This window comes from Bos indicus, chromosome 10, assembly GCF_029378745.1.
Source record: "Bos indicus isolate NIAB-ARS_2022 breed Sahiwal x Tharparkar chromosome 10, NIAB-ARS_B.indTharparkar_mat_pri_1.0, whole genome shotgun sequence".
Taxonomy (NCBI): domain Eukaryota; kingdom Metazoa; phylum Chordata; class Mammalia; order Artiodactyla; family Bovidae; genus Bos; species Bos indicus.
In genome coordinates, this window is record NC_091769.1 from 60,924,136 (window position 1) to 60,950,682 (window position 26,547).

At 33.4% G+C, this 26,547-nt stretch overlaps 1 protein-coding gene across 2 annotated transcripts in view; it reads left to right on the top strand.

Annotated features, from left to right (window-relative positions):
• Window positions 1-12,622, top strand: part of COPS2 (COP9 signalosome subunit 2) — a 30,722-nt gene extending 18,100 nt beyond the window's left edge. The window contains exons 4-13 of one of the 2 annotated variants that reach the window (XM_070797574.1): window positions 44-169; window positions 2,203-2,313; window positions 2,433-2,510; window positions 4,502-4,676; window positions 6,402-6,580; window positions 6,694-6,746; window positions 9,090-9,187; window positions 10,367-10,449; window positions 10,932-10,990; window positions 11,868-12,622. In XM_070797574.1, coding sequence (XP_070653675.1) covers window positions 44-169; window positions 2,203-2,313; window positions 2,433-2,510; window positions 4,502-4,676; window positions 6,402-6,580; window positions 6,694-6,746; window positions 9,090-9,187; window positions 10,367-10,449; window positions 10,932-10,990; window positions 11,868-12,012 — 1,107 coding nt within the window. In that variant the 3' untranslated portion in view covers window positions 12,013-12,622. The remainder of the gene's footprint in view (window positions 1-43; window positions 170-2,202; window positions 2,314-2,432; window positions 2,511-4,501; window positions 4,677-6,401; window positions 6,581-6,693; window positions 6,747-9,089; window positions 9,188-10,366; window positions 10,450-10,931; window positions 10,991-11,867) is intronic. The other variant, XM_070797575.1, reaches the window with a different exon arrangement.
• Window positions 12,623-26,547: the final 13,925 nt, after the last annotated feature.

Sequence of the window (26,547 nt, forward strand, 5' to 3'; positions counted from 1 at the left end):
TAAGTAAATATGTACCTAGTAATGCATTTTTCTTCCCTCACAGACAAACTTTCCAGAAATGATGAACAGATATAAACAACTATTGACCTATATTCGGAGTGCTGTCACAAGAAATTATTCTGAAAAATCCATTAATTCTATTCTTGATTATATCTCTACTTCTAAGCAGGTTAGAGTCTGTTTTTGCTTCTTGGTATTTATCAGTATGTTTAAACTTAAGAGCTTTGTTTTTTGTTTTTAAGGCCTAGAAGTTCTATTTAAGCAGTTATGCTAGTTTTAATTTTAGTATGCTGTTTTCATGGTTACAGGATAGTATATAGTATTAAAAGGGAATAACCCAAGCTTTATCTCTCCAAATAATATCTTCAGATACTGACATAATCTGCACACAGGTTTTACAGGCTTATAGTAGACTCCCATGCAGTTTCTAATAAACATCATCAGCACTTCAGCTAGCCTTCTTGAACAGTTAATAACCTATCAGTGAGTCATAGGTTCTTTGTGTAGATCTGATTAGACGGAGATCCTTGGGAGGAGAATCTATATTCATTGCAATTAGTAGTTGGCATAACTCATTAGGTAATCAATAAATGCTTCTACAAAGGATAGGTGGATGATGAAAGAAAGGGCTAATGATGATACTACAGTGGACATGAGAAATGATAGTGCTTTCATTATTTTAGTTTTTGATTATTAAGAAAAGCAATGATGATTTTAGTTTATTGCTAAAATAATTTCAATTGGATTATTTGTTCATATTCTTCTAAGCAACATAGTCCTAAGTTTCAGCTTTACTATGCCATGATATTTGAGCACAAGAAGTATTTTCTGTATCACTTAGCATTTCTCAGAACATTTGATACTTTTCATACTCAAAAAATGTTCACCTCAGAACTAGTGTTTCATTCTGTCTTTTCTACTAAATGTCATTTTTATTTCTTGAAGTTTATCATTTTTATATCTAAAATATATGTAATGGAAATAGAGGAAGATAAAATTATGTTTAGAACATTAACACTTCATGGCACTAATTCAGGGCTTCCCAATATATTGGGGCTTTTCTTAAGTGGAAAAATGTTTCCTGAGTTTTACAAACACGTCACATCATAATATTTTTTGTATGTTATTTTTAAATATTATGTCAGATGGTGGGGGGCAGAACTAAGTAATTTTCAGCAAGATTGTGTGTTGCTTCATGTTGTTATATGTAAGCTTTTTGTCTTTTGAAAGTAAGTATAGATATTAGTTGCGCAGCACTTACTGACTGTGCAATCGACAGTCATGAATAAATAGGCAGCCTTTACTGAAAGTATCAGACTCACCTGTTGCCATGCCCTCTTACCCCCTGATCCTGTTAAATATGTGGAGAATCAGGTATTCACACAAAGGTAGAGCCAGAAGTGGGAGGAGGGGACAGAGGAGCTTATCATAATGCAAAACAAATGGCAATTTCCATTAAAAGAGTCATATTCAGACAGTGAACTGATGGTGTTAGACAAAGCTAAAATTGTGCTTAACTTTTCCCTCCCCTCAACTCCAGCAGTTTATCAGTAACTTAAAAATTTGTAGTCCAGTTAATTGATTAGTCACATTTATAGAAGAATTTTGAGGAAAGAGGCTTATCGTTTGCTTCTTTAGCAGCTTACTTAGTGTTTGCCACATGCTTCTGCTGCTTCTGCCAAGTCGACTCTGTGCAACCCCGTAGACGGCAGCCCACCATGCTCCCCCGTCCCTGGGATTCTCCAGGCAAGAGTACTGGAGTAGGGTGCCATTGCCTTCTCCGGTTTGCCACATAGTAGTTCCCAAATAAGAGTTGAGTGCATAAGATACATCCATTCATAATAAACAGTGGAGTCTCAGAGTTGGACACTACTGAGCAACTGAGCACGCACACAATTCTTGTGCTTGCCATTTCCTTTGCTAACATAAAATGAGTTATTAGATTTGAAAGGACAAACCTATACTATTAGAGCATTAGACATTTTCTGGGTTTTATTTTAAATGTATAAAAACACATGTTGGCACTTTTTGTAAATTTGGTCTGTACTTTTGCTAAGGTTTTGTTAATTTTGTGGACTGTCACAGACATTCAGTTAAGATACAGCTAGTGTATCTTATGTATTATTAAAGTTCAAAGATGCACTTTTGGTTTGCTCAAATTAACTTTATTAACAGGTACAAATTTGCTGTTTACAATTATAGAATTCTGATTTTTTATGTCAGATGGATTTACTGCAGGAATTCTATGAAACAACACTGGAAGCTTTGAAAGATGCTAAGAATGACAGACTGTGGTTTAAGACAAACACAAAGGTAACAGTAATAATTACTATTTTTTCTTTTGAAGAGTGGGTGGGCATCCTTGATAAACTCTAAAGATATACCTTCTCCTGTTGAAATCTTTTAATTCTAATAAGTTTATTTTTTTACAGCTGGGGAAATTATATTTAGAACGAGAGGAATATGGAAAACTTCAAAAAATTTTACGCCAGTTACATCAGTCCTGCCAGGTAGCTTTTCTTTTATTTTTTTTGTACTATTTCTTCATAAGAAAAAATTATATTGGAAACATTGCTTAGGGATATTTTCAAGCATCATCGCAAAAATAAAATTTGGAAAATAAGTTACCAGAAAGCTAATTTTTTCTGACTATTACATTACTTCCTCTGTTAATCATAATTTCAGTCCTTATTTTTGAAGAATGAGGCATAAGTATCAATAAACAGACCAGTCATTAATATTAAGAATAATAAGCATTTCATATTTAGTTATACACCCTATGAAAATCAGAAAGGATGTTGTAGACATACATTTTAAAGATATTTTATACTCTTAGTTTTCGTGTATGAATCCTCTGTAACAACACGGTCCTGTAGAACTTCATGTGATGTTAGAAGCATTCTGTCTGTGCTTTCCAATCTGGTTGCATCAGCTACATGTCATCAAGCGCCTAACTGTGACTAGGGAGATGGAGGTACTGGGTTTTTCACTTAAATTATAAACTTGTGTAGCCATAGTACACCTCTGTAACTTTTAAGTGTGAGCTGTAATTTTGTATTTCGTTTTTTGTCTTGATCAATAAATTACTTGATATTAGTTCAAATATTAAATAGAAATGCTGTTTTAAATATGTTTATGCTCTTTCAGTGCCATGTACTTTTTTATCAAGATCATGTTGCAGGTTGATTTTAATGATTTAAATGTATAAAAACATGTAAACTTTTATCAACTAGCTTTAAAAATGCACATACACAGATCCATATCCAATAGAGAATCTTTTGAACATTATTGTTTTTCATACTATGTACTATTAATTATATATTTTATTTCTGTGAATGAGGAAAAGGTTGATCAGAAAAGTGTTCTAAATCATCTTCACATATTTTCATTTAATAATGTTACCTTTTTTGGTTTTTATAAAAAACATGAAAATGTTTTCATAATAGTTTCGGTTTATAAGGCAAATCAGTCAGTTATGGATTGTTTTTTATCTACACATTCTTAAGGAGGGCTTAGTCTGATGCATAAACAGCTGTGTATTCAGTTCCACGTGAAATGAAAATCGTAGAGAAGGCATTTCTAACTGAAAGTCTTTCAGTATATACATAAGGAATATGAAATCTGGAGAAGTTTTTGCTTGGTTTATTTTGTAACATAAGGGAAATACTATCTGGATTGTAAATTACATTAAAGCATAGGAGAAATGCATGATAATCTGAACATAAAGATTGTCTTACATATCATATTTCTTAGTCTGGTTGTGTTTTGTTAGTGGATAACTAAAGGAAAGTTTTAAGTTAGAAGACCCAATAAATAATATTTGGCTTTGTGTATGTCAGTGCTTGATATTTATGATTATCTGTCAACCATATTCTGTTTTTCACAGCTTGTGTTTGTGGGCTGTTGATCATCTTTCAAAGACAAACTCACCTTTGTCACCACCTTTGTTATTCCTTTGACATCCCCCAAAAGAATTAATCTTCTCTTCCATCCTTGGAACTTCATTGATGCTTCAGCTAGAATTATTATCATTTATATTATAACTTATCTGGTGGCATATTGGTCTTCTATATTGTGAACTTTTTGAGACCAGGACATTGGCTTATTTAACTTCGTATTTCCCCCAAGGTAGACTGACCACCTGGCACTAGGAAGGCACTTGATTGAAGGCACAAAGTGCTTTGATTGAATCAGTGCATCTAAAGTGGTTGTGAAGATTTGGGGAAGACTACAAATAATCTCCTGGATAAAGCAAAACATTGCAACTTTGGTACATTAAAAAAACCCTCCTTATCAAATAACTGTAAAGTACAAAGGCCCTGTGGGTTCCTTTTTGGCCATTGAAGGTCATATTCTTAGTAATCTAGGTGCCAGTTGAAATTTGTAATTCATTTTCCCACAGAATTAGTATCATAAATGTAAGGTTCTCAGGCTAGCTCAAAAACCACTCTGTTGACTCTGAATTCTGTCTTGACTGGATTTTCATTATTTGTTTTCCTAGACTGATGATGGAGAAGATGACCTGAAAAAAGGCACACAGTTATTAGAAATATATGCTTTGGAAATTCAAATGTACACGGCACAGAAAAATAACAAAAAACTTAAAGCACTCTATGAACAGTCACTTCACATCAAGTCTGCCATCCCTCATCCATTGATCATGGGAGTTATCAGAGGCAAGTTTGGTTTGCAAAGGTTGGGCAGTGCTATGGGAAGATAATCAAGATGTCCTTGGATTATGACTGATTAACTCTGAAGGTTGTTTCTATTTTAGTGAAAATAAATGGCAAAGTAGTAAAGTCAAATGAAATGATCTAGTCTTAGTAAGGAATTAGGATGAATTTTTGTCTTTTTGAAATTTATATCAGTAAATTACTAATTGAAAATTCACCATCAGAAGTTCTGTTCTTGAATTGTATATAAAATTGCCTCTGTTTTAGTGATTTTTTTACTGAAATATTATTGATTTACAATGTGTTAATTTCTGCTGTATAGCAAGTGACTCAGTTATACATATATATACACATTTTTTATAGTCTTTTCCATTATGGTTTATCACAGGATATTGTTTATAGTTACCTGTGCTATACGATAGAACCTTGTTGTTTATCTATTCTGTATGTAATAGTATGCATCTATTAATCCCAGACTCCCTCCCCGCTACTCCTCCTTGGCAACCACATGTCTGTTCTCTATGTCAGTGAGTCTGTTTTGTAGATAGGTTCATTTGTGGCTTTATTTTATATAAGTGATATCATACGGTATTTGTCTTTCTGGCTTACTTTGCTTAGTATGATAAACTCTAGTTGCATCCATGTTGCAGCGAATGGCATTATTTTGTTCTTTTTTTATGGCTAATATTCCATTGTATGTATGTATCACATCTTCTTTATACATTCATCTGTCAGTGTACATTTAGGTTGTTTCCATGTCTTGGCTATTGTGAATAGTGCTGCTGTAAACATAGGGGTCATGTATCTTTTTGAATTATAGTTTTGCCTAGATACATGCCCAGGAGTGGTATTGCTGGATCATATATAGTAATTCTATTTTCAGTTTTCTGAGGAACATCCATACTATTCTCCATAGTGACTATACCAACTTAAATTAGTTGTAATAACTTACATTACATTAAAATAACTTATATTATTTTTACGACTAAAACAGTGTAGGAGGGTTCTCTTTTCTCCACACCTTCTACAGTATTTGTTATTTGTAGACTTTTTAATGATGGCCATTCTGACCGGTATGAGTTTGGTACTTCATTGTAGTTTTGTTTCCAAAATTTCTTATTATTCTTATTGATCTTTATTTATGATTTTTGGTTTCTCTGGGTCTTTGTTGCTGTTCACATGCTTTCTCTAGTTGCAGCAAGTCTGGGGCTACTATTCATTGTGGTGCGTGGGCTTCTCCTGTTGCAGAGCACAGGCTCTAAGCACACGGGCTTAAGTAGCTGTAGCACGTGGGCTCGATAGTTGGAGCTTACAGGCTCTAGAGCTCAGGCTCTGTAGTTGTGGTAGCATGGGTTTAGTTTCTCTGCAGCATGTGGAATCTTCCCAGACCAGGGATCATACCCGTGTCCCCTGCATTGGCAGGCAGATTCCTACCCACTTGGAGCACCAGGGAAGTCCACCTCATTGTAATTTTGATAAAATTACTTTCTATTTCAACTGAGAATAAAGATTTGCAAATGCTTGTTTGGCTGATGTTTAATGAAGAGCTTGGTTTTTAGAATTCAGTATGTGCCCTTTGTCCACTTCAGGAGCTAGTACTCTTCAGGTTATAGAATTAAAAGACTAGAAGCTACTGAAATAGTTTTCATTTGATTTTTATGAAGTGGTCAATCTTCTATTATTATAGAACTGAAAATGTCCTCTTTTCTCCTGTTTTATTCTTTACAGAATGTGGTGGTAAAATGCACTTGAGAGAAGGTGAATTTGAAAAGGCACACACTGATTTTTTTGAAGCCTTTAAGAATTATGATGAATCAGGAAGTCCAAGACGAACCACTTGCTTAAAATATTTAGTCTTAGCAAATATGCTAATGAAATCGGGAATAAATCCATTTGACTCACAGGAGGTATGTTTGTGCTCTAATTGTTCATTTCTGTCAGCTGTCTCTTGTGAAAATAAATGTTATTCTTTCTTTGTACATGTACATAGTTAATTGTTTTGTTTTTTTTCTCTAACCAGGCCAAACCTTACAAAAACGATCCAGAAATTCTAGCAATGACGAATTTAGTAAGGTAAGATTTAATATTTCAGTCAAGGTAAATTACCTTAAAGCAGTGAATAAAGAAGAGAGCAGAGAGAATTTTACAGAATTCAGTTAATACTCAACGTATTATTTTGACTTGAAGTATACGAAAGTTTGTAAAATTTTTGAAGTCATTGATTATACTGTTTCTATTAGTCACAAGATTTTGTAAGTATTTACTGCTTTTTTTTCTCATTATCTTTGTGTGTGTATACACATACTGTTTCTCAGTAGAAAGCTATAGAGGTTTTAAAACAATTTCACAGTGTTACAGTTTCTACGTGCCTTAATCCAAAATGAAATTATGAATTGGTCTACGTAAGTCAAGAATTTTCAGTGAGACAGTTTGTTTACTTTATATTTGCTTAATTGACAAGATAAAAAAATCACTTTTTGCCTCAGCTAATTTCCTAATGTAAGGAGCAGCAGAAGGGTCATACTGGTAGGAAACCTAAGGATTTATTGTTGCCTTCTGTGGAGAAAGATATGACTAATGATGGCTAATACTGAAAAACCTGCCATCAAAGAAAAAAAGAAAAACCAAGCAAAAGCCTAGAAAAGAAGACGTTTTTGTAAAAGAAATCAATGAGCAAGAAAAATGTTTCTTTGGACCAGGAATAAATATAGCCTGTGATTTATTGTGCTTTCTTTGTAGAAAACTAGGAAAGAGACTTACTGGGTTTCAAGTCCATTGTTCTAGACTATACAGCTGAGTTCACTAAGACAGGAAGAGTGTAGTTAGGGGTATGAGGCAGGGTTGAGTTTTTTTGTTTGTTTTCAGATATATATAGGTAATTTAGATGACCAGACATTCTCTTAATAGTCTTTTTTTTTTTTTTCTTTTTTAATTTAAGAAAGTACTGTTGCGTGATAAATTACAAGTCACCTAAATGTAAATTTTATATACTTATAGCCTATTTCATTATATTGTTTAAGCTCAAAAGACAATTTCTTTGTCTTTATTTCAAACAGTTTATTCTATTTACATTTGGCCACATTAAGAGATTATTTGGTTAGAGATTAATTTCATAATACTTCAAAAAAATCTAGGTTAAATTTCTAAGTGACAAGTTTAACTTGAAAACTCTTAAAGAAATATTGCAGGAAAGTATATCCCTGGACATTAGTATTTTGTTCAGATTAAATTGGTTAATGCATTAAATGGATTAAAGTACTGATTTGTCAGACCTTATCTCAGTTTACTCCAGAGAAGCCTTTGTATTGGAACTCTAAAACTTATTTTAATAATAAATTTTAAAAGAAGTAGCCCGTGGTGTCCCATGTTTTGTATAAGGTTCTTTTTTAAGCCACTTAAACAGTGGAAGAATGTGTCTTTGTTAAAATATCTGTGTGTGCAAGTGTTTTCACTATTTGAATATATCCTCCTGTAGTATATTACAATAATATATTTGGGGTAGGTAAGAAAAGTAATGCTTCCTAATTTTATCTTCCTAGTCAGTTGCCAGCAGACTAGAGGAAAATAATTCCTGTTGAAGCAGTTGAATCACCTGCCCCTAACATGAAGTTACATTGCAACCCAACAGATGGAAGCACAGCAGAGGGCTTGCAGAGTGGCTGATGATATGTGTTACATACAAAGCAGACAATGGTGCCATTTCCAGAAGGTTGGCTTCTTCCTTCTCAGCACCTTTAGCAGTCCCCATAGTGCCTCAGAGAGTAGATAGTAGATACCTCAGACAATCATGAACATAAATCAGCCTTTGACCTTCTGCAGCAGTGTCCATCACTCTCTGCTTTGTGTGTGTATCCCATTTGCCACTAGTTATCTGCCACCAGTATTTCTGCTGTATAGTTCACTGGAATTTTAAGGCTAAAGAGAGTTGAGAATCAAATGTTCCCTTTAAGAAGTTTTGGCAGTTGCTGGTACCTTTCTAGAAGATAAAAATTAAGGAAGCTGAATTTATGAGTAAACTTCAGAGAGGATATACTGTCTTATATTCAGACTCCTCCATTCAGTAGTATACATGAAACCTGGTTTCTTGGAGATTAAATGCACAATTTAACTTAAAAGCATCAAGCATTAAACAGTTACTAAATATTTGTCAGTTCTTAACAATGCTAAGACTGAGGTTTTAATTAGCTGTGTATAACATATAACCCCACATAACTTGTCTTTCTTTTATAAAACTAAATGCATTTAAAGAAAATTTGTTTTCAGAAGGATCTGTGTGTGTTTAATTCTAATTTCCATGACAGAAACTGTAATTTAGATTTTTCATATAAAAATTGAGAAACAGGCTCTTTGGATTATCTTGATTTAATATATGACTTCTTCATGTTTGACAAAATTTATGCTTTTCTTTTTTGTTAGTGCCTATCAGAATAATGACATCACTGAATTTGAAAAGATTCTAAAAACAAATCACAGCAACATCATGGATGATCCTTTCATAAGAGAACACATTGAAGGTATATGTCTTCTTCTGACTGAATTCTGTTACTTTCTTTGCTACTATCAGACAATACTTAATGGACCTACATGGAATTAAGGCATTTTTCTTCTGTTTATTGGAAAATATAGACTTGTTTCTAAATGCTGTCATAGAATAAAATATTCCTTAAAATTATAAAACTGTTTTAAAGACGTCAGTAGGTAATTTCATGTTATTAATGTAATTAAATTCTACATGATGTCCATTTCATTTAAAAGGAGGCTGTCACTTTTGCCTTCTGATTTAGATATTATTGCATGTTTCTTACTGACGCTTAGGTTCAGAGTAAATTTTTAGGATTTATTTTTGACAGCAGAAGCTTTGAAACAGCCTGCTATAGATAATGCTAAGATGCACTAATTTTGAAAAGGTATGTAACAACAAATGTATGAGATTTTTAATAAGTTCTAATTAACAAAGATAAAAATTGTCTCTTTGTTCTAGAGCCACTTATACCTCCAGTGTTCCTACCTGTTATGGAGCTATTTGAGGGTTTTTAATAACTGGAACAATTCATTCAAATGCTTAAATGCCAGATGCATTAAGAAAATCCAAAGAATACTTCAGAAGTAATATTCTTTTGTTCCTCACCTTCCTTTCTCTTTCACTCAACAGACAAAGTTCTTATTTGAACTGCGAATACTATATTTTGTGGGTATAAAAAAAATACAGAAGCCTTGTGCCTGAGCTCCTATTTTTTTTTTTTTTTTTTTTTTGTAAAGGATACTGTAAATGAAGAACTGGGAAAAATTACAGAATTACTTTATAAAATGTACTATTCTAGTTTATGAGAGAGCATAAAGTAAGGAACTTGACTAGTTGGTATAAATTAGAGCTTCTTGAAAGAGGAAATGATGAGCAGTGAAGTGTTAATTAAGAATGCAAGAGGATATTTCAAATAGTATTACAACATGAGCAAAATCAGAGAGGTGGAAACAAGAAAAACTTATGTGAAAGAGAGCCTCTAATCCTGTGGTACATCTGTTGAACTCAAATGTTTTTAGATATAAATTGCTTATTCCCTCACTGGACAGAGAGACATGTTTTAAGAAGATAAATGATACAGTTAATTAATACAATTTAGATGTACATAGTGATTCATAAAGATACACAAACTAGTAAATATAAATGTATTATTTTAACTTTTGTCTTTCAGAGCTTTTGCGAAACATCAGAACACAAGTGCTTATAAAATTAATTAAGCCTTACACAAGAATACATATTCCTTTTATTTCTAAGGTACTTCTATTCCTTATAATTTGTATTTATAAATGCAGTGTATATTTAAAAGAGTTATTCTTGGTAGCAATATTTTATAAAATATAGCATAACTCAGGGTTTTTCCTTTTAATGTGAATTTTTCTATTTTCCTGATATAAATTGAGTTAAAAGAAATGAGAAATAAAGAGTCATTACATTTCATTTTAAAGATTCCTTCACCATCAGTAATACTGTAAGAGAGAAAGTAGTGGCTGAAATACATAACTGATGTATATTGTTAACCCCAGCCACAATAAAATTAAAGTAGGAATATACTTCTAAAGTTAACAGAGCAAAATTTTATCAGACCTGTGTTCTCAGTATTTTGAACAGATAATGAAATTTGTTTTAACTTTTCTCTTTTTTAAGTGATAGAAATGAATTTAAAATAATATTTATATAGAATCATAAAGTCCTCTAAAAAGTTAATTAGTAGAATTATAATGAGTCTTTTGTCTTAGGAGTTAAACATAGATGTAGCTGATGTGGAGAGCTTGCTGGTGCAGTGCATATTGGATAAGTAAGTACTTGACTATTTTTTTTTCCGCAAAATGTTTAGGACATAAAGTTTGAATAATGATGGCAAAGGTAGCAGTTGAATTCTTAAGTTTTCATAAAAAGCACCCTTTGGCTGTAGTTTTCTATTGAAAGAGATACTTGTATGTGATGGCTTTTTATAAATGAATGATCATATTAAGCACATAATCTTTAAAAAGTTCTAAATGACTTTTCAAAAGATTTCTCATTCAGTGTATGACCCTATATGCCTGCCTGCTCAGTTGCTTCAGTTGTGTCCGACTCTTTGCGACCCTATGGACTGTAGCCCGCCAGGCTCCTCTGTCCATGGGATTCTCCAGGCAAGAATACTAGAGTGGGCTGCCATTTCCTTCTCCAGGGCATCTTCCCCACCCAGGGATTGAACCTGTGTCCCTATGTCTCATGTCTCCTGCATTGGTAGGAGGGTTCTTTACCACTGAGCTACCTGGGAAGCCCCTGACCCATCTATACAGCTAGATAATTATTTAATGAATAGTATTATTTCATTTTTGAAGTATAAGATATGATATCTGTTACTTTGGAAATGGTATCTTTCTTAAAGGCAAGAAATGTTATTTTTAAAGCTTCTCATGTTACATTTGCTCTTGATTAATTGGGTAAGTATATGTCTGTTGGTTCTTTCAGTGAAATTGATGAAAGGTAGCTGAAGTCTGGTTTCTGTCTAAAGTTTGAATAAGCTAATGAATGTTAATGCTGAATGCAACCATTTAATGTAGACTGCAGGGGGGTTTTTTTTGTTTTGTTTTTGCATTTATTGATATTGTGACTATTTTATAAAGTCCAAAAGATACGTTTAGTGAAAACGGTTTGTAGACATGTCATCTTTTATTTATTTCCAGCACTATACATGGCCGAATTGATCAAGTCAACCAGCTCCTTGAACTGGATCATCAGAAGAGGGGTGGTGCCCGATATACTGCACTAGATAAATGGACCAACCAACTAAATTCTCTCAACCAGGCTGTAGTCAGTAAACTGGCTTAACAGAGAACAGCTTTTACAGACATACTTAAGGCAACAGTGCAGAGATGTAACCCTTAAAAGAACTGGGAATGGCAAAACTACTGTCGGTTGATGTGTCCTGAAAATTATTGGAGTTATGGCAGAAGTGCTTTTTTTGATCAACTGGTTTGTGTTTTGCTGCTGCATTTATCCCAAGAAAAAAAAACAGCTTTAATCTCCAGAAGAAAACCAAAATGCCATGGGATTTATGCTGTATTGACATCTTGCCCTAAAACATACAACATCATAGTAATTTGTCGTGGGCAACATGACCAGAGAGAAGATTTTTGTCATGATTTTAAATACACTGACACGCTACTGTTGGTTAAATTTAAACATGTTTTACCTGCAGAAATTCTCTCACAAATAACCTGCAATAACTTGAAATGCATACCCTTTTGAACACTTCCTTTTCTCATGTATAAATTAAAATGTTTGCTGCATTTTGCAAAATGTCAATTCTCCAAAAATGTGTCCGTATATTTCTGTACCTGCAGTGTAGTAAAGGTTTAGATGAAACCCCATAATTATAGTGGCATACTGTCACTTAGGTTTCAAGCAGCAAAATAAACAGTGCAGCTCAGAAATTGTAGTTTGGTTCTTGATGTGTTTTTATTACATGTGGGGTTTTTGTTTTGTTTTTTAGTACCTTAGAAATGTCAAATTATTTTTCTTCAGTTAATAATTTTAAAAAGCCTGGAAGTAAATAAGTTGGTTATTTGCTTTCAAGTTTTTAAAAGTAGTCTTTATTGATAAGGAGAATTAGTTTCTAACAAAAAACTTGCATAGTACTTAACTTTGACAGTGATACTTTAAAGGAATAATTTTGTTTTTAAAGAATGATACTCCTTTTTAAAAGATTCTAACTCAGAATGTTCACTTTAAACAAATATGCCAGAATATAGACAGCTAAATGAATGTTACCCTGCATAGTGATCATGCTGGAAAATTATTTCCTAATTCCAGCAATCTACCATTGCTCAAAACCTCTTGGGTTTTACTCTTTGAGAATTGCATTCAGAGCTAATTTAAGTCACACACTGTTAACTTTATGATTACATAATTGTTAAAAAAGTATTATCCAACTTTTGGTCTGTGTGCTGTGCTGTGCTGTGCTCAGTCATGTCCAACTCTTTTACGACCCCATGGACTGCAACCCGACAGGCTCCTCTGTCCATGGGATTCTCCAGGCAAGAGTACTGGAGTGGGTTGCCATTTCCTCCTCCAGAGGCTCTTCCTGGAGACCTAGGGATTGAACCCGTGACTCTTGCATCTCCTGTATTAGCAGGCAGATTCTTTACCACTAGCACTACCTGGGAAGCCCTGATTGTTCTATAGTTAACCATTATTTGGCACCAAATGTCTTTTTACTGTTTCCAAAAATTAAATCTTTGAGGTAATAGTAGGAATATGCAACTGGCTTTGAAGGCGATCCCAAAAGAGTTTTAAAGATATTTTGAGCAGTGGTAGCATAGTTAGGAGAATGAACTGTGGCCTTTGAAGGTGATAACCTAAAAGGAGACACAGCTCATTTGAATGTATTGAGTTTTGGATGTATTTGTTTCATTTAAAAAAAAACAAAGTTCACATTATTTTATAGTGTCAAAGGAAGAACTAAGATTAAGATAATTTCTTTGGTTTTTCTATTGCTTGTTATTATGTAAAAAAGAAGTGAGTGGCAGTTAAGGAAGACTGTTAATAGCTAAAGAATGACAACCAAGAATTTTTGATCTTTAAATCAGATTTTATAAACAGTGGAAGGAGCATGGACTTAAAACAAGGCATGCTTATTCGATTTTGTCAAAATTTTACGAAAATATGTGATATATATTTATACTAAAACTATATAATCCTTAGACTTAGGAGAGCAATCAGTTAATGTCTTTAGCAGATTACAGCAGTATTAAATACAGGTGCAACTTGAAAATGTAGAAAACTGAAAGAAAATGAAAGACAATGTCTCTGGTAGGGAATAAAAAAGTTTAAGATATTATAAAACTATGTGTATTTTCTTCTCTTTTGCATAAATCATTTGTGGGAAATGTGCAAAGTTTTTTTTTTTTTTTAAACAGGAGTGGTCATAATTAGGATTTATTTTTCAACATAATTTAGAAACTCTTGTTACCCAAATAAAAATGACAAGTTTCTGTACCTGTATTCAAATATGTATGCCTGTGATATAATTGGAAAAAAGACTTTGCTTATGTTTGAATTGATGGAATTAGAATTCATGGGATTTGAAATATGATTTAATCTTTAACCCTATCCTCCAAGTTGTAACAGGCCCAATTCTCCTGTGGAATCTTTGCTGTGTGCAGTGGTGCATCTTCCAGCTTCTAGAGGGAAAGCATGCACTTGTTATTTTTGGGAAGTTAGGGTTAGTATCTAACACTATCCAAGGTTACAGCATAATCTTTCATTTATTGTAATTGTATGTATCACATAGGCTTTATTTAGTATTCCCTAAATATGGATTTGTTCTTTTTCTTTTAAGTCACTTGCCCTATTTGTTTTTAAACACAGGTTTTTGGTAAATCTTAACAGCCTAATTTAAAACTATTTGTTACATTCCCCCCCACCCTTTGAAGATTTTCTGTGTTTTTGTGCATCAAATTTTTAGAGGTGAACTCTTAGAGATTGCTTATTAAAATATAACTAAATTTAAGAAAAGTAAAAATTGGCAAATTCTTAGTATTTAAGTTGCTCATTAAATCTGGCCCTCTTTTCTGAGAACTGAAATAACAAGTAGCTTACACTGTATTTCTTTTTGCTTCTAAACCTGGATAAACTCACTTCACAGTAATCTTCGGCTGCCACGAATAGATACTGTTTCAGGAACTGGATTTCCATTACTCATTCTAGCTCTTACATTATTTTTTCAGTTGTTGATTAAATATTTTTCTCTACATCTGATGTGATATAACTTTTTTAAAACATATTTATGAATGTACTAAGAATTGCTTTCATTACAGGAGTCCCTTCAAACTAAAGGTTATAGTGTCTTTCAAGACTCCTAAGAATCTGATTTTACATGGGAGTATAGATTTAATGAAGCCTGTTTTCCATGGGTGACACTGTGGGCAATGTATTTTTTATCACCTTATAATAGGATACCAGTTTGTCACGGACTAAAAAATAGCTGTTTCTTATATTTAAAATACCAATGATAGTAAACATTTATAAAGCAGTTTTCTTTTTTAATCAGTAGTGTTTATAAGTCCTCAGTAAACTCAGGTAAGTACACTTTTCTTTTGTATTGGGGCTGGGAATGAGGGTGTCCAGAGAAGCAGATTATGCTGGTATAGAATAACAGTCAGTTTACTCCAAGAATAAAAAGGTATTTGCTTGGTACTTTCCTCTTATGTTTTTTTGTAAGGACTTAGAAATACTCTAAGCATTTGTTTATCAAGCCTGCTTTTTAAAAATAATCTTACTCTAAGTGAAAGTGAAGTCGCTCAGTTGTGTCCGACCCTTCACGACCCCATGGACTGCAGCCCACCAGGCTCCTCCATCCATGGGATTCTCCAGGCAAGAGTACTGGAGTGGAGTGCCATCGCCTTCTCCAAATCTTACTCTAATACTGCTTTAAATAAACCTCAGAAACTTTCATTTGATTTAAAATATAAAAGCAAAAACTAGAGTGTACAAATCTCTAGTAAAGCTAGGAATTTCATTCTTTATATGAGATTTATTCATTTTTATGTAGAATTTATAACATTTGGAAGGAGATAAACATCATTTTGAACTTAGATGTAACAAAACATAAGGAATTGGCTTTTGTGTTTTTTGATAATTTTGTTTTTAGATATAAGTGACATAAAACATTTTAAGGAATTGACTTTTGACTGTTTTGTTTCAAAGTGTAAATACTTAGAACAGGGACTTAGAACAAGAGGCTGGATGTCAGGTCTCAGAGCTTGAAGCTGAATGATTTTAGTCTTCTATTGTGTGACCAAAATTCAAAATTTATCTCCTCTCCCCACCTTTCTTTTTTTTTTGGAGGCTTTGCTTGTTTTTGTTTCTTTGTATTAGGTTTCCCCCCCCCCTTCTAATCCTGCTCAGGTAGTATCCTATATTCATTTTGATAGTTATAAGTAGGATAATTTGTAAAAACTTCTTCATGTAGACATACAGAAATTAACTTTCTAAATATCAGTGTATTAGAAGTTCTGCTTAACTCTAGATAATTAAATTTTACTATGTATCTTCTAGCTAGTGTGTGCCCTTAATAGCATGGATTAACCAATGATTCAAAAGTTGTGTTTACTTCACTTTGAATCACTAGATGAGATTTGAAAAGGTTTAAGTTTTGGAATTTTTAGGAAAGTTGAAATAGTGCCATTTGGAGAATTTATGTTTAATGATAGTAAGTACCACAGAACAACTGTGTCAGTGAATTCTAAATATCCTCAAAATTAAAATTTAGTGTCACTCCGTTTGTTTTTAAATCTGAAAAGATTTAATCTGATAATATCCCAGAAGAAACTAATGTGTGGTCTTATAAGTTTTACTCCTTTAGTGTCATATGTTATTTTTAAACCTGTTAGAATAATTAAAAGTCAGCTCTTGCCATCAAATCTTAGAATATCAAAGGTAGATGCCAACTATACCTTAAAAACCCTTTGATAGGCAAGAAAAAAAATTGTTTCTTAAATACTTACATTACTGTTTGGGGCCAACTTTCTTCTTGGCCAGGATTTTACATTGTAAACATGTTCAGGATAACCACACTAATGGCTAGCCAGTGCTATTGTGTGTATGTTTGTTGGTGTATACATATTTGTTGGAGTAAAAAATTCACTCCCCAGTCCATCACAGTAATTTTTTTTTCCAGTTTCCATAATTTAATATCACTTGTTTCTTACTCAGGCTTACATCACTGAAAGAATGGCCAGTGTACCAGTAACTTCTATGTTATGACAGGTTTCATGTGGAAGACGGTGTCCAGATTTAATCTAGAGGTATTAGGTTGTTTGTTAATTCTGAAATAAGGCATCTTTAAATGATAAAGGTTGGGTTTTTTGGACATTTATCCTATGAGTTTATGGAGCTAAAGTAATCTAGAACTTGTAATCATCCCATGAAGTTGTCAGAAGTTTTTGCATGCTTACTGAATTAGTAACATATTAGTGCTGTGTTGAATAATTTTTGTTAAGATGTTTTCCTCCTACTATTTACTAAAATAGTTTTATGCATCTGTTTTTAAATAATGCTGAGGGTAATTAAATTTTAACTATATATCAACAAAGAAATGGAATGTTATGGGAAATGCAAACGTTTGATTTTGCAATTTGTTCCATAGTTGTTTGCATTATGAGTTTTCTGTATTTTCTTCTTAAGCTAGTGTTAAAAATGACCTAAATTCCTTGAACTCACTAGGTGGTAGGAAGCAGGTGATTAAGAGCGTGGCAGAGAATGTCTATCTGAAATTGGAAGTCTCACAGATTAACCCTTGAGAATCGACTGATATGTGCATGATGAGTTACAAGAGGCTTTAAGACTTAGGTACTCAAGGATTTTGGGCAGTACACATTCTTTATCAGTAATAAAAATTACATGATGTGCCTCTTAGATATCTTCTGTGTAAATATTAATTAGCACAAGACCAGCACAATGGCGTTAAACAATGCACTTTATGTATTTGATCAAATAATTCAATATATATACTTTAATAAAATAGCTTTTTAAATATTTTAAGTATGTTTCTCAGAAAGCAGTACTCAAAAATCTTACTCATTTGGTTTGGAAATCAAGGTTTAAATATGTTCCGCTTTTAAGATTACTTTGTTCGGCTTGCAACATTCATAGAAGTGTTGGCCTCTCCTGAACCCTGTTTAATGGTCTGTCATGGAACAATTCATGTTGCAAGAAAATGTCTCAGGAATTAAGCCTTCAATATAAAATTAAACACTCCTAAGCAGGAAATTAAGTCAAGTAGGGGAAGAAATGTACTCTCCCAAATCCCTATTCTGATCCTCTAAAATGAGCACTTCAAGGGCTGCAAAGTCTAAGAAACCACTGATGAAATTTTTTTTTGTAAGTAAAAATAATATTGTTCCCAGGTGTGACCTTCAACCTAGTAGAATGGGTCAACCCTGATCTCAAAGTACAGTAATGCAGTCAGCTTTTGAAAGTCAAAAAACTTCAACAGATTAATAACCCTGTGGCCAAGATGCCAATGTAAATGTATAAAACCAGTGTTCCTGCACATTTCAAATTGTTGGGCCTTCCAGGTTATGGCAATAGGAGGGAAAGAGTGGGGCAGCTTAACTGCTTCCTGTTTCAGCAACATTGGAAACATTGGAAGGGCATGAGCTGGTAGTAGTATCGCAAGGAACTAAACAAGCACCATACATCTAGTATTTTCACTCGTGTTTTGGTTTGTTGTACTTAACAGTTTTACAGCCCCTTAAAATTACTCAATTTTAAGAGTAATGAATGGAAATTTGCAGTTTTCTTTCCAGAAACCTATTTTAGATTTTATTGTTACAGTTAATCTTCTGAGGGTTAATGGCCTTCAACTGAAGAAAAGTTACCTATTTGGACCTATTAAAACCAAGTTGTATTGTGAATGAGTATAGACCACAAGCTGATGTACTTTATTGTGTAGGTTGGTATTTAAAACTTGGTCTTTCTGCTTTCTCATAATCATCTTCACCAGTCAGAGAGGGGGGAAAATATCTAAAAGTACTTAGAATACTGAGGGAACATGCCTTTTTTCTAACTCCCCATCTGTTTATTTAACAGATAAAAATGATGTGCCTACTATATGCTAGGGACTATGTGATATTTCCTAAGGTTGAGGGACACCATAAAGAACAAAATTATCCCTGTGCTCAAAGAGCTTAGTTCTCTAGGGAGAAACAGATAATTTCAGATAAAATTCTATCAATCAGTCAAAATGGGGAGGCATCTCTGAGGATATGAAAGTTTCACACAAGAGTAAGAAAAGGGCTTGGCTATGCAGATCTACAGGAAGAGCAGTCCAGGCAGAGCAGTTAAGTACATCTGAGATGGGACAGGTATAAAATTCAAGAAAGGTAGAGTGTAATATTAAGAGGAGAGAGCTGCTTGTGGACCAGATGGTTTGAGATTTTATTCTAAATACAGTGGAAAGCCATTGGAAGTTTTAAATTCTTATATATGTAATATTAAGATTCTGGCTCTTGTATGGAGAAATGATTAGTTACTTGGGGCAGTTTTGTAATCTGGGAGACTATGAGGAGCCCATTGCAGAAATCTGGGACATTAATAGAGGCTTTTTAGACTAGGATTTGGAAAGAGCACAAAATCAGGGTAGGCAACAGGACTTGCTTAGGATTAGACTGAAGGTTGTAAAGGAAAAAGACATCAAGAATGGCTCCCAGGTTTCTTACTGAGCAACAGGTAGATAATGGTATTAAATGAAATGGGATGACTGAGGAAGCGTATTTCTGGACAAGAGGCAGAGCCAGCAGAAGAAACAAAAGTGACCTAGGAGCTTGATAGTAAAGAGAGTAGTATAACCTAAACTAGGAATTTCAATGCAGAGTGATCAACCAAATGCTGCTGTGAGGTTAAAATAAGATGACCGGAGTGAAGAGGCAGGGGCCTCAGATTTAGCAAAATACAAGTCTTTGGGGATGCTAATGAGCGTCTTTAGTGGAGTGATGAAGGTGTTTCAGCTCTTCAGCTGGACTGTGAGAAACTTCTTCAGTCGCCGTCCTTCGTTTAGTCTATATATTTTACATCTTCTGAATGTTAGGTAGGACAATGGGAAAATTTGAAATACAGCAGGTCGTAACTCCAGCCAGTAACAAACAGCCTTCTGAAGTGTCTCTTCCTATAAAATATTTTAAAACCCATTTTCCCCTTTTCTAACACAATTTATGTGCTTAATTTAAAAATCTTCTTTGATGCCTTTTAACTATGAAATTGTATGAAATCCATAGCTTTAACCTAACATTTTTAAAAATATTCCTACAAAAGCTGTCAAATCTAGTGCTTATGAAGAATGGATTCGTAAAATATGTAAGCAACACCTTTTCAGCTTATGTACTTTCATTATATCTTGGGATATCAATATAGCTGAATGGTAAGTCACCAAAATAATGAATTCTTGAAATGTTTGGATTTATCTTCAAGGAACTATTTCAAATGTAAATAATGGTGTAACGATTAAGGGCTTCCCTGGTGGCTCAGTGGTAAAGAATCTGCCTGCAGTGCAGAAGACCCAGGTTTGATCCCTGGGTTGGAAGCGCCCCTGGAGAAGGGAGTGGCTACCCACTCCAGTATTCTTGCCTTGAGAATTTCATGGACAGAGGAGCTTGGCGGGCTACAGTCTATGAGGTCACAAAGAGAGATGACTGAATGATTTAAGCACGTGAAGAGGAACATATATTTGCTTATACACTTGAATGCCCGTGAAGCAATTTGAATAATTAAACATAGATATTCAGATCTCAGAATTACAGTAGTCATTTTCTGCCATCAAAAGTCAGGAACCAATTGACAAGTGAGATTGTGCTTCTAAGGACAAAGTATATGAACTCTCAGACTGGTTTTCATTTAAAAATGCCTTTTGCAGCTTCCCAGAGGAGAGGAGAGGTAAAGCAGAAAGATCTAGGGAGTGGAGACACGTCTTCAGCTGTCTGTGATTAAGACCTTGTCACTTAACCTCTCTGGGCGCCAGTTTCCTTTGTTGAGTAATTCTTTTTAACCTCAAGTATTCAGAGTTGAGAAAATCATAATCCTTAGCATATGGTACACTGTCATGAGTTTTTTTCAGTTTACTTTCCTTATGTTTATTTACATACATGTATATGTTAGAAAAATAATATGCGTATTTTTAGCTTCCATAAATGATACCAGTTTTTGTTATTTTATTATTTCTAAGTCTAGTCTACTGCTCCTATTTTATCTCTTCCATCTCATCAGTTTGCCACAATTTACCTTTCCATTTCTCTAGTGATAGACATCTGTTCCTTTCATATCATTACTACAGCAAATAATTCTGTGACAAATATTTTGGACTTGTACAAAAGTTACTCTGGGGTGTGTATCTGGAAGTATGTGACTTGGGGCATAATACTTAATTGTCCTAAATACTGCCAGGTTACTCATCAAAATGGATGCACCATTTATGCTCCGTCTAGTAGTGCATGGGGGCTCCAATTTTCTCCTGTCCTATCCTTAAAGTGATATTTCACTGTTAATTTTAACTTGCACTTTTATAATCACTAATAAGCTTGAACATCTCTTCATATACTTAATAGCGATTCAGGTTTCCCTTTCTATGGACTACTCAACATTCTATTCCTGGCTTTCTATTTTTTCCTGATTTGTGGGACATCGCTGTATTACTACATTCTACATAGTAACTCCTTATCTGTTTTTCAGATTTGCAAATGTTCTCTGAAGCATTGTCTCCAGTTTCCTTCATTGAAAAGAAATCTTTCATTTTGATATTAAATCTATCCATTTTTTTCTCCCTATCCATACCTTTCTGGGTCTTACTTAAGAAGTCCTTTTCTTAAACTAAATACTATAAAACTGTTCTTTTATAGTTAATCCATTTATGTTTAGTCCTTTGTTTGGAGTTTGTGTGTGTGTTAGTCACTTAGTCGTGTCCAACTCTTTGTGACCCCGTGGACTGTAGCCTACCAGGCTCCTCTGGCCGTGGGATCCCCCCGGCAAGAATACTGGAATGGATTGCCATTTCCTTCTCCAGGGGATCTTCCTGACCCAGGGATCAAACCTGGGTTTCTGCATTGCAGGCAGATTCTTTACCATCTGAGCTATAGGAAAGTCCCTTATTTGGAGTTTACTTCTGTGTATAATTTGAGGTAGGAATCAAGCTTTATCTTTTCTGTGTTATAAGCTAATTTCCTCAGTGCGATCTATTAAATTATTCTTTACTGATTAGTGATACTACCTTTTCAACTACCAAGTTTCTCCATATGCAAAGGATATGTTTCTGAACTCTCAAATCTGCTTACTATTCTAATTGTTCTTTGTTGTTATTTAGTCACTCAGTTGTGTCCAACTCCTTCTTGTGGCCCCGTGGCCTGTAGCCTGCCAGGCTCCTCTGTCCATAATTTCCTGGGCAAGAAGACTAGAGTGGGTTGCCATTTCATTCTTCAGGGGATCCTACCAACCCAGGGATCGAACCTACATTTCCTGCATCAGAGGCAGATTCTTCAGGGCTGAGCCACTGGGGAATTCCCACTTGTTACTTTACCATTGTTTTATTCACTTTGTGTTTTTATTACTGAGTTGAGTAATGTCTTAATTACAGAAGAATCTCCCCACCCAGTTTGCTGCTTATTTTGAAAATCATTTTAGTAATTGTGGACCTTCATTTTTCTATATTACTTTTGAATCAATTTTTGAGTCTGTCAGGTTCCCTTAAAGTCCTATAGAGTTTTAATTGGAATTTATTAAATTTAGAGGTTAATTTGTCTCTTTGTATGTCATATTAATTTTTAGTTTTTCTCTATAAAGATTTTGAGCATTCTTTGTTATAATAATTTCTAAATCTTTCTAGTTTATGTTCTCTTATTACCTAAAACATTGTTAGTTGGTTATTGTTGGAACAAAATAATGATACTGGTATTTGCATACTGTTGTATCTGTCAGCCTTGCTGAACCTTTTCCTATTAACAGTCTGTTGATTTACCTGTGTTTTCTATGTAGATAATCACATTATTAAGAAAATAATTATATTTTTATGCATTTCCTTCCATCCCTATTCCTCTTGTTACTTTGTCTAATCTCACTTCATTGCTCAGGGTCTCCGATAACAAATGAAACAGTAGTGATAACAGCCAGCAGTCTTGTCTCAAAGAAAAAGAATCTTGAGCTTCTCCATTAGGTATGAGATTTATGGTCATCTTAGGGGAGAGGTTGTGTGTGTGTGTGTGTATTTTAATCACAAGTAGGTTTTGAGATTTGTTAAATGTCCTAGACCTAGTAAGATGAACATATGATTTGTCTCTTGTCCATTCATGTAATGAATCACACTTAACAGATTTTCAAATGTTAACTGATTATATACTCTTTTTCAATAGTGTTGGACTTAGCAGTCAGCATTTTATTTAGTGGTTTTGCATCATGTTTTCAAGTGAAATTGAACTATAATTTTCTATTTATGAACTATTCTTAATCAGTTGAGGTTATTTAATATCATAAAGAGAATAGACAACTTTCACTCTATTTTTTTAGAACAATGTAATATGAGCATAATCTCTTTTTTGGAAGAACTCACTTTTAATGCTGTTTGGACTGAAACTTTTGAGAAATAGTAATATTTTTAAATTATTTAATTCCTTTAATTTCCATCCTTTCAAATATGATTATTCTTCTATTTAACTGTTCTGCTTCATCTTTTGTCATTTTAACATTACATTTGTTTTCAGAAATATATTTTGTCTAGGTCTTCAAATTTTTTAGGATATTTATGCTCATTAAATATATAGTATATTTATTATAAGTATAAACATACTTATTCCCCACTTTTTGTCTTGTATTTTGTCTATCTTATTAGTCTTTCCAGAGTACCGGTTTTTGTTCATCTTGACTATTGTTTTTGTTGATCTGTCGTTGATTTCTGCCCTAATCTGTATTATTCCCTTTATTTTCATTTCTTTGAACATACAGTTTTTTACTCTTTTTATGGCTTTTTGAGATGAATCATTTTCAAACTTTATTGATAATTTGCTCAAAACTTTTTATTTAACATGTAAAGTTTTAGTTGACTTTAATTTCCTTTCTAAGCCAATAATATTCAGTGTAGGGATTGTTTTTAGTTTCCAAACATTACAGAATATTTTCATTTTAATATATGATTTTTGATTTGTTGTTGATTTTTCGTTTTAATACATGCGATTAGAGAATATAGTCTGTGTAGTATTAATTCTTGGGAACAGACTGAAATTTGCTTTGTAGCTTCATACAGACAAATTTTTATAATTGTTCCATTTATATAAAAATATATATTCTATAACATTCTTTAAACTATTTCGTCAAGCATGTTACTTGTTGTTCAGGTCTTCTATGTTTTTCTGTAGGCTTTTTTTTTTTTTTACTTTTGCTGATATGTCAATTTCATAGAGGAATTTGTTAAAATCTTCAAATATAACTTGATTTATTTCTTCCTGTAATTCTGTTACTTGTTTCTTTATGTATTTTATGGCATAATTGTTAGCAGCATATATGTTCATGATTGTTATATCTTGTTGCTTTTACCTACAAACATGTCCATTATAATTTTTTCCTTATGATCTGTTTTGTCTCATTAAAATTGCTTCTTTAGTTTTGCTGTTGTTGCTTATATTTGCCTGGTATTACTCTCTCTTTTCAATCTTTTCATATTCCTTCATTTTTCTTTGGACAAAAGCATCTTGTGGACAACATTTTGCTGTATTTTAATATCTTAAAATTCAATGGGAAGGTCCTCTGTCTTTTGGAGTTTATTTTACAAATTCAAAAAATTATCTTGGTACTTTTTTCTTCAACAGTTTTGTTTTGAAATAATTTTAGATTCATAGAAGATAGTACGGATACTCCTCACCCAACTTCTTCAGATATTAACATTTTGTTATGATGCTACATCCTAGAACTTATCTCTATATCCATGTGTTTTATATCTTCTCATCAACAAAATAAAGTATTTTGTTGATCACATCAAAATACTGTCACATCCCCCCACCTTCCTTCTGGACTATTTCTTTCACCCCAACCATCATGTTGAAATCCTTTAGAGTTTTAATTTCTGAATGCTGTGAATATATTTGAACACATTGGTCATTGCTTATTTAGAAAACAAGAAACAGTCTTTATTTATTTCTTGCTGAATGCATTCAGAAAGAATCTGTGGTAATTGGTCTGAGTCCTTAATATGCCTATATATATTTGACTCATCTTTACCTATAAATGATAATTTAACCAAAAAAAAATTCTAAGTTTAATTTCTTTTCTTCTAAACTTTAAACACTGTATACCTATGGCTGATTCATGCTGAGGTATGGCAAAAACCAACACAGTATTGTAAAGCAATTATCCCTCAATTAAAAACAAAGAAATTTTTTTAATTAAAAAAAAACTTTAAGCACAATATCCTTTTGTCTTTTTTGCATTCAGTTTTGCCAGTAGAGAAACAGTCTGATTCTTGTTCCTTTGCATGTAATCTATATATGCTTTTTCAAAGATTGTAAAATTCTGTTTTTAATGTAATTTTATTTTAATATTTTTGGGTGAGGAGTTTTTGTTTGTTTTGTTTTTATTATCCAGCCTGTTTGACATTCTTTCAATATAAGGATTTATGTCTATCTTTAATTCTAGAAAATTATCACTCTTTGTTTGTTGTTCAGTTGCCAAGTTGTGTCAAACTCATCGTGACTTCATGTGACAGCACGCCATTTTCTTTAGTTTCTTCCCTTGTATTCACTATTTTCTCATTCCTGAAGGGCTGTTAAATGCATGTTGACACTTAACACTCTTGTCTTTCATGAATTTAACTTTTTTCTCATTCTTTCCAACTTGTTTCCGCTTCCAGATCTATCTGCCTTTTTGACCTAATGTTCCAGCTTACTAATTTGTTCTTCAGTTATATCCATTCTTGGAGAAGGCGATGGCACCCCTCTCCAGTACTCTTGCCTGGAAAATCCCATGGACGGAGGAGCCTGGTTAGGCAGCAGTCCATGGGGTCGCTAAGAGTCAGACACGACTAAGCGACTTCACTTTCACTTTTCACTTTCCTGCATTGGAGAAGGAAATGGCAACCCACTCCAGTATTCTTGCCTGGAGAATCCCAGGGACGAGGGAGCCTGCTGGGCTGCCATCTATGGGATCGCACAGAGTTGGACACGACTGAAGTGGCTTAGCAGTAGCAGTATATCCATTCTGTCCTACAGCCCATTCACTGAATGTTTTTGTATCCATTATCTCTAGTTTTTAAATGCTTCTTCCAGATTTAGCATATTTGATGTGAAACATAAGAATATCATGCTCATTTAAAACTCTTGTTGGTCAAATCCATAATTCTGTTTACTCTATTGTACACTATTTACTACTTGTTTCTATTTTTTCTTTTTTTATTTTGAGGCCATGCTTTTTGCTACACAGAAACTTAGAATGTTTGTTTTCCTGGTAAATTAAATCTTTTGTCATTATAACATATCCCCCATCGTCCCTGGTAATATTTCTTGCCTTAAAGTCTATATATGTATTTTCTTATATTAGTGTTTCAGAGTATATGATTTTTCTATTTTTTAATGTCAACCTTTCGTCTTTTTGATGTGTCTTATAAACACCATATAACAGGGCTTGAGGGTTTTTTTTAATCAGTCTGACAGTTTTATTTATTTGGAGCATTTAGTCCGTATATATTTGAAGTAATTACTGATATATTTGAGTTGAAGTCTGCCATTTTACTATGTACTTTGTTTTTGTCCCACCTGATTTGTATTCCTTTTTCTGACCTGTCTACTTTTGAACTTATTTCTCAGTGTGTTTTTTTTCCTTTTATTAATTTAAGAG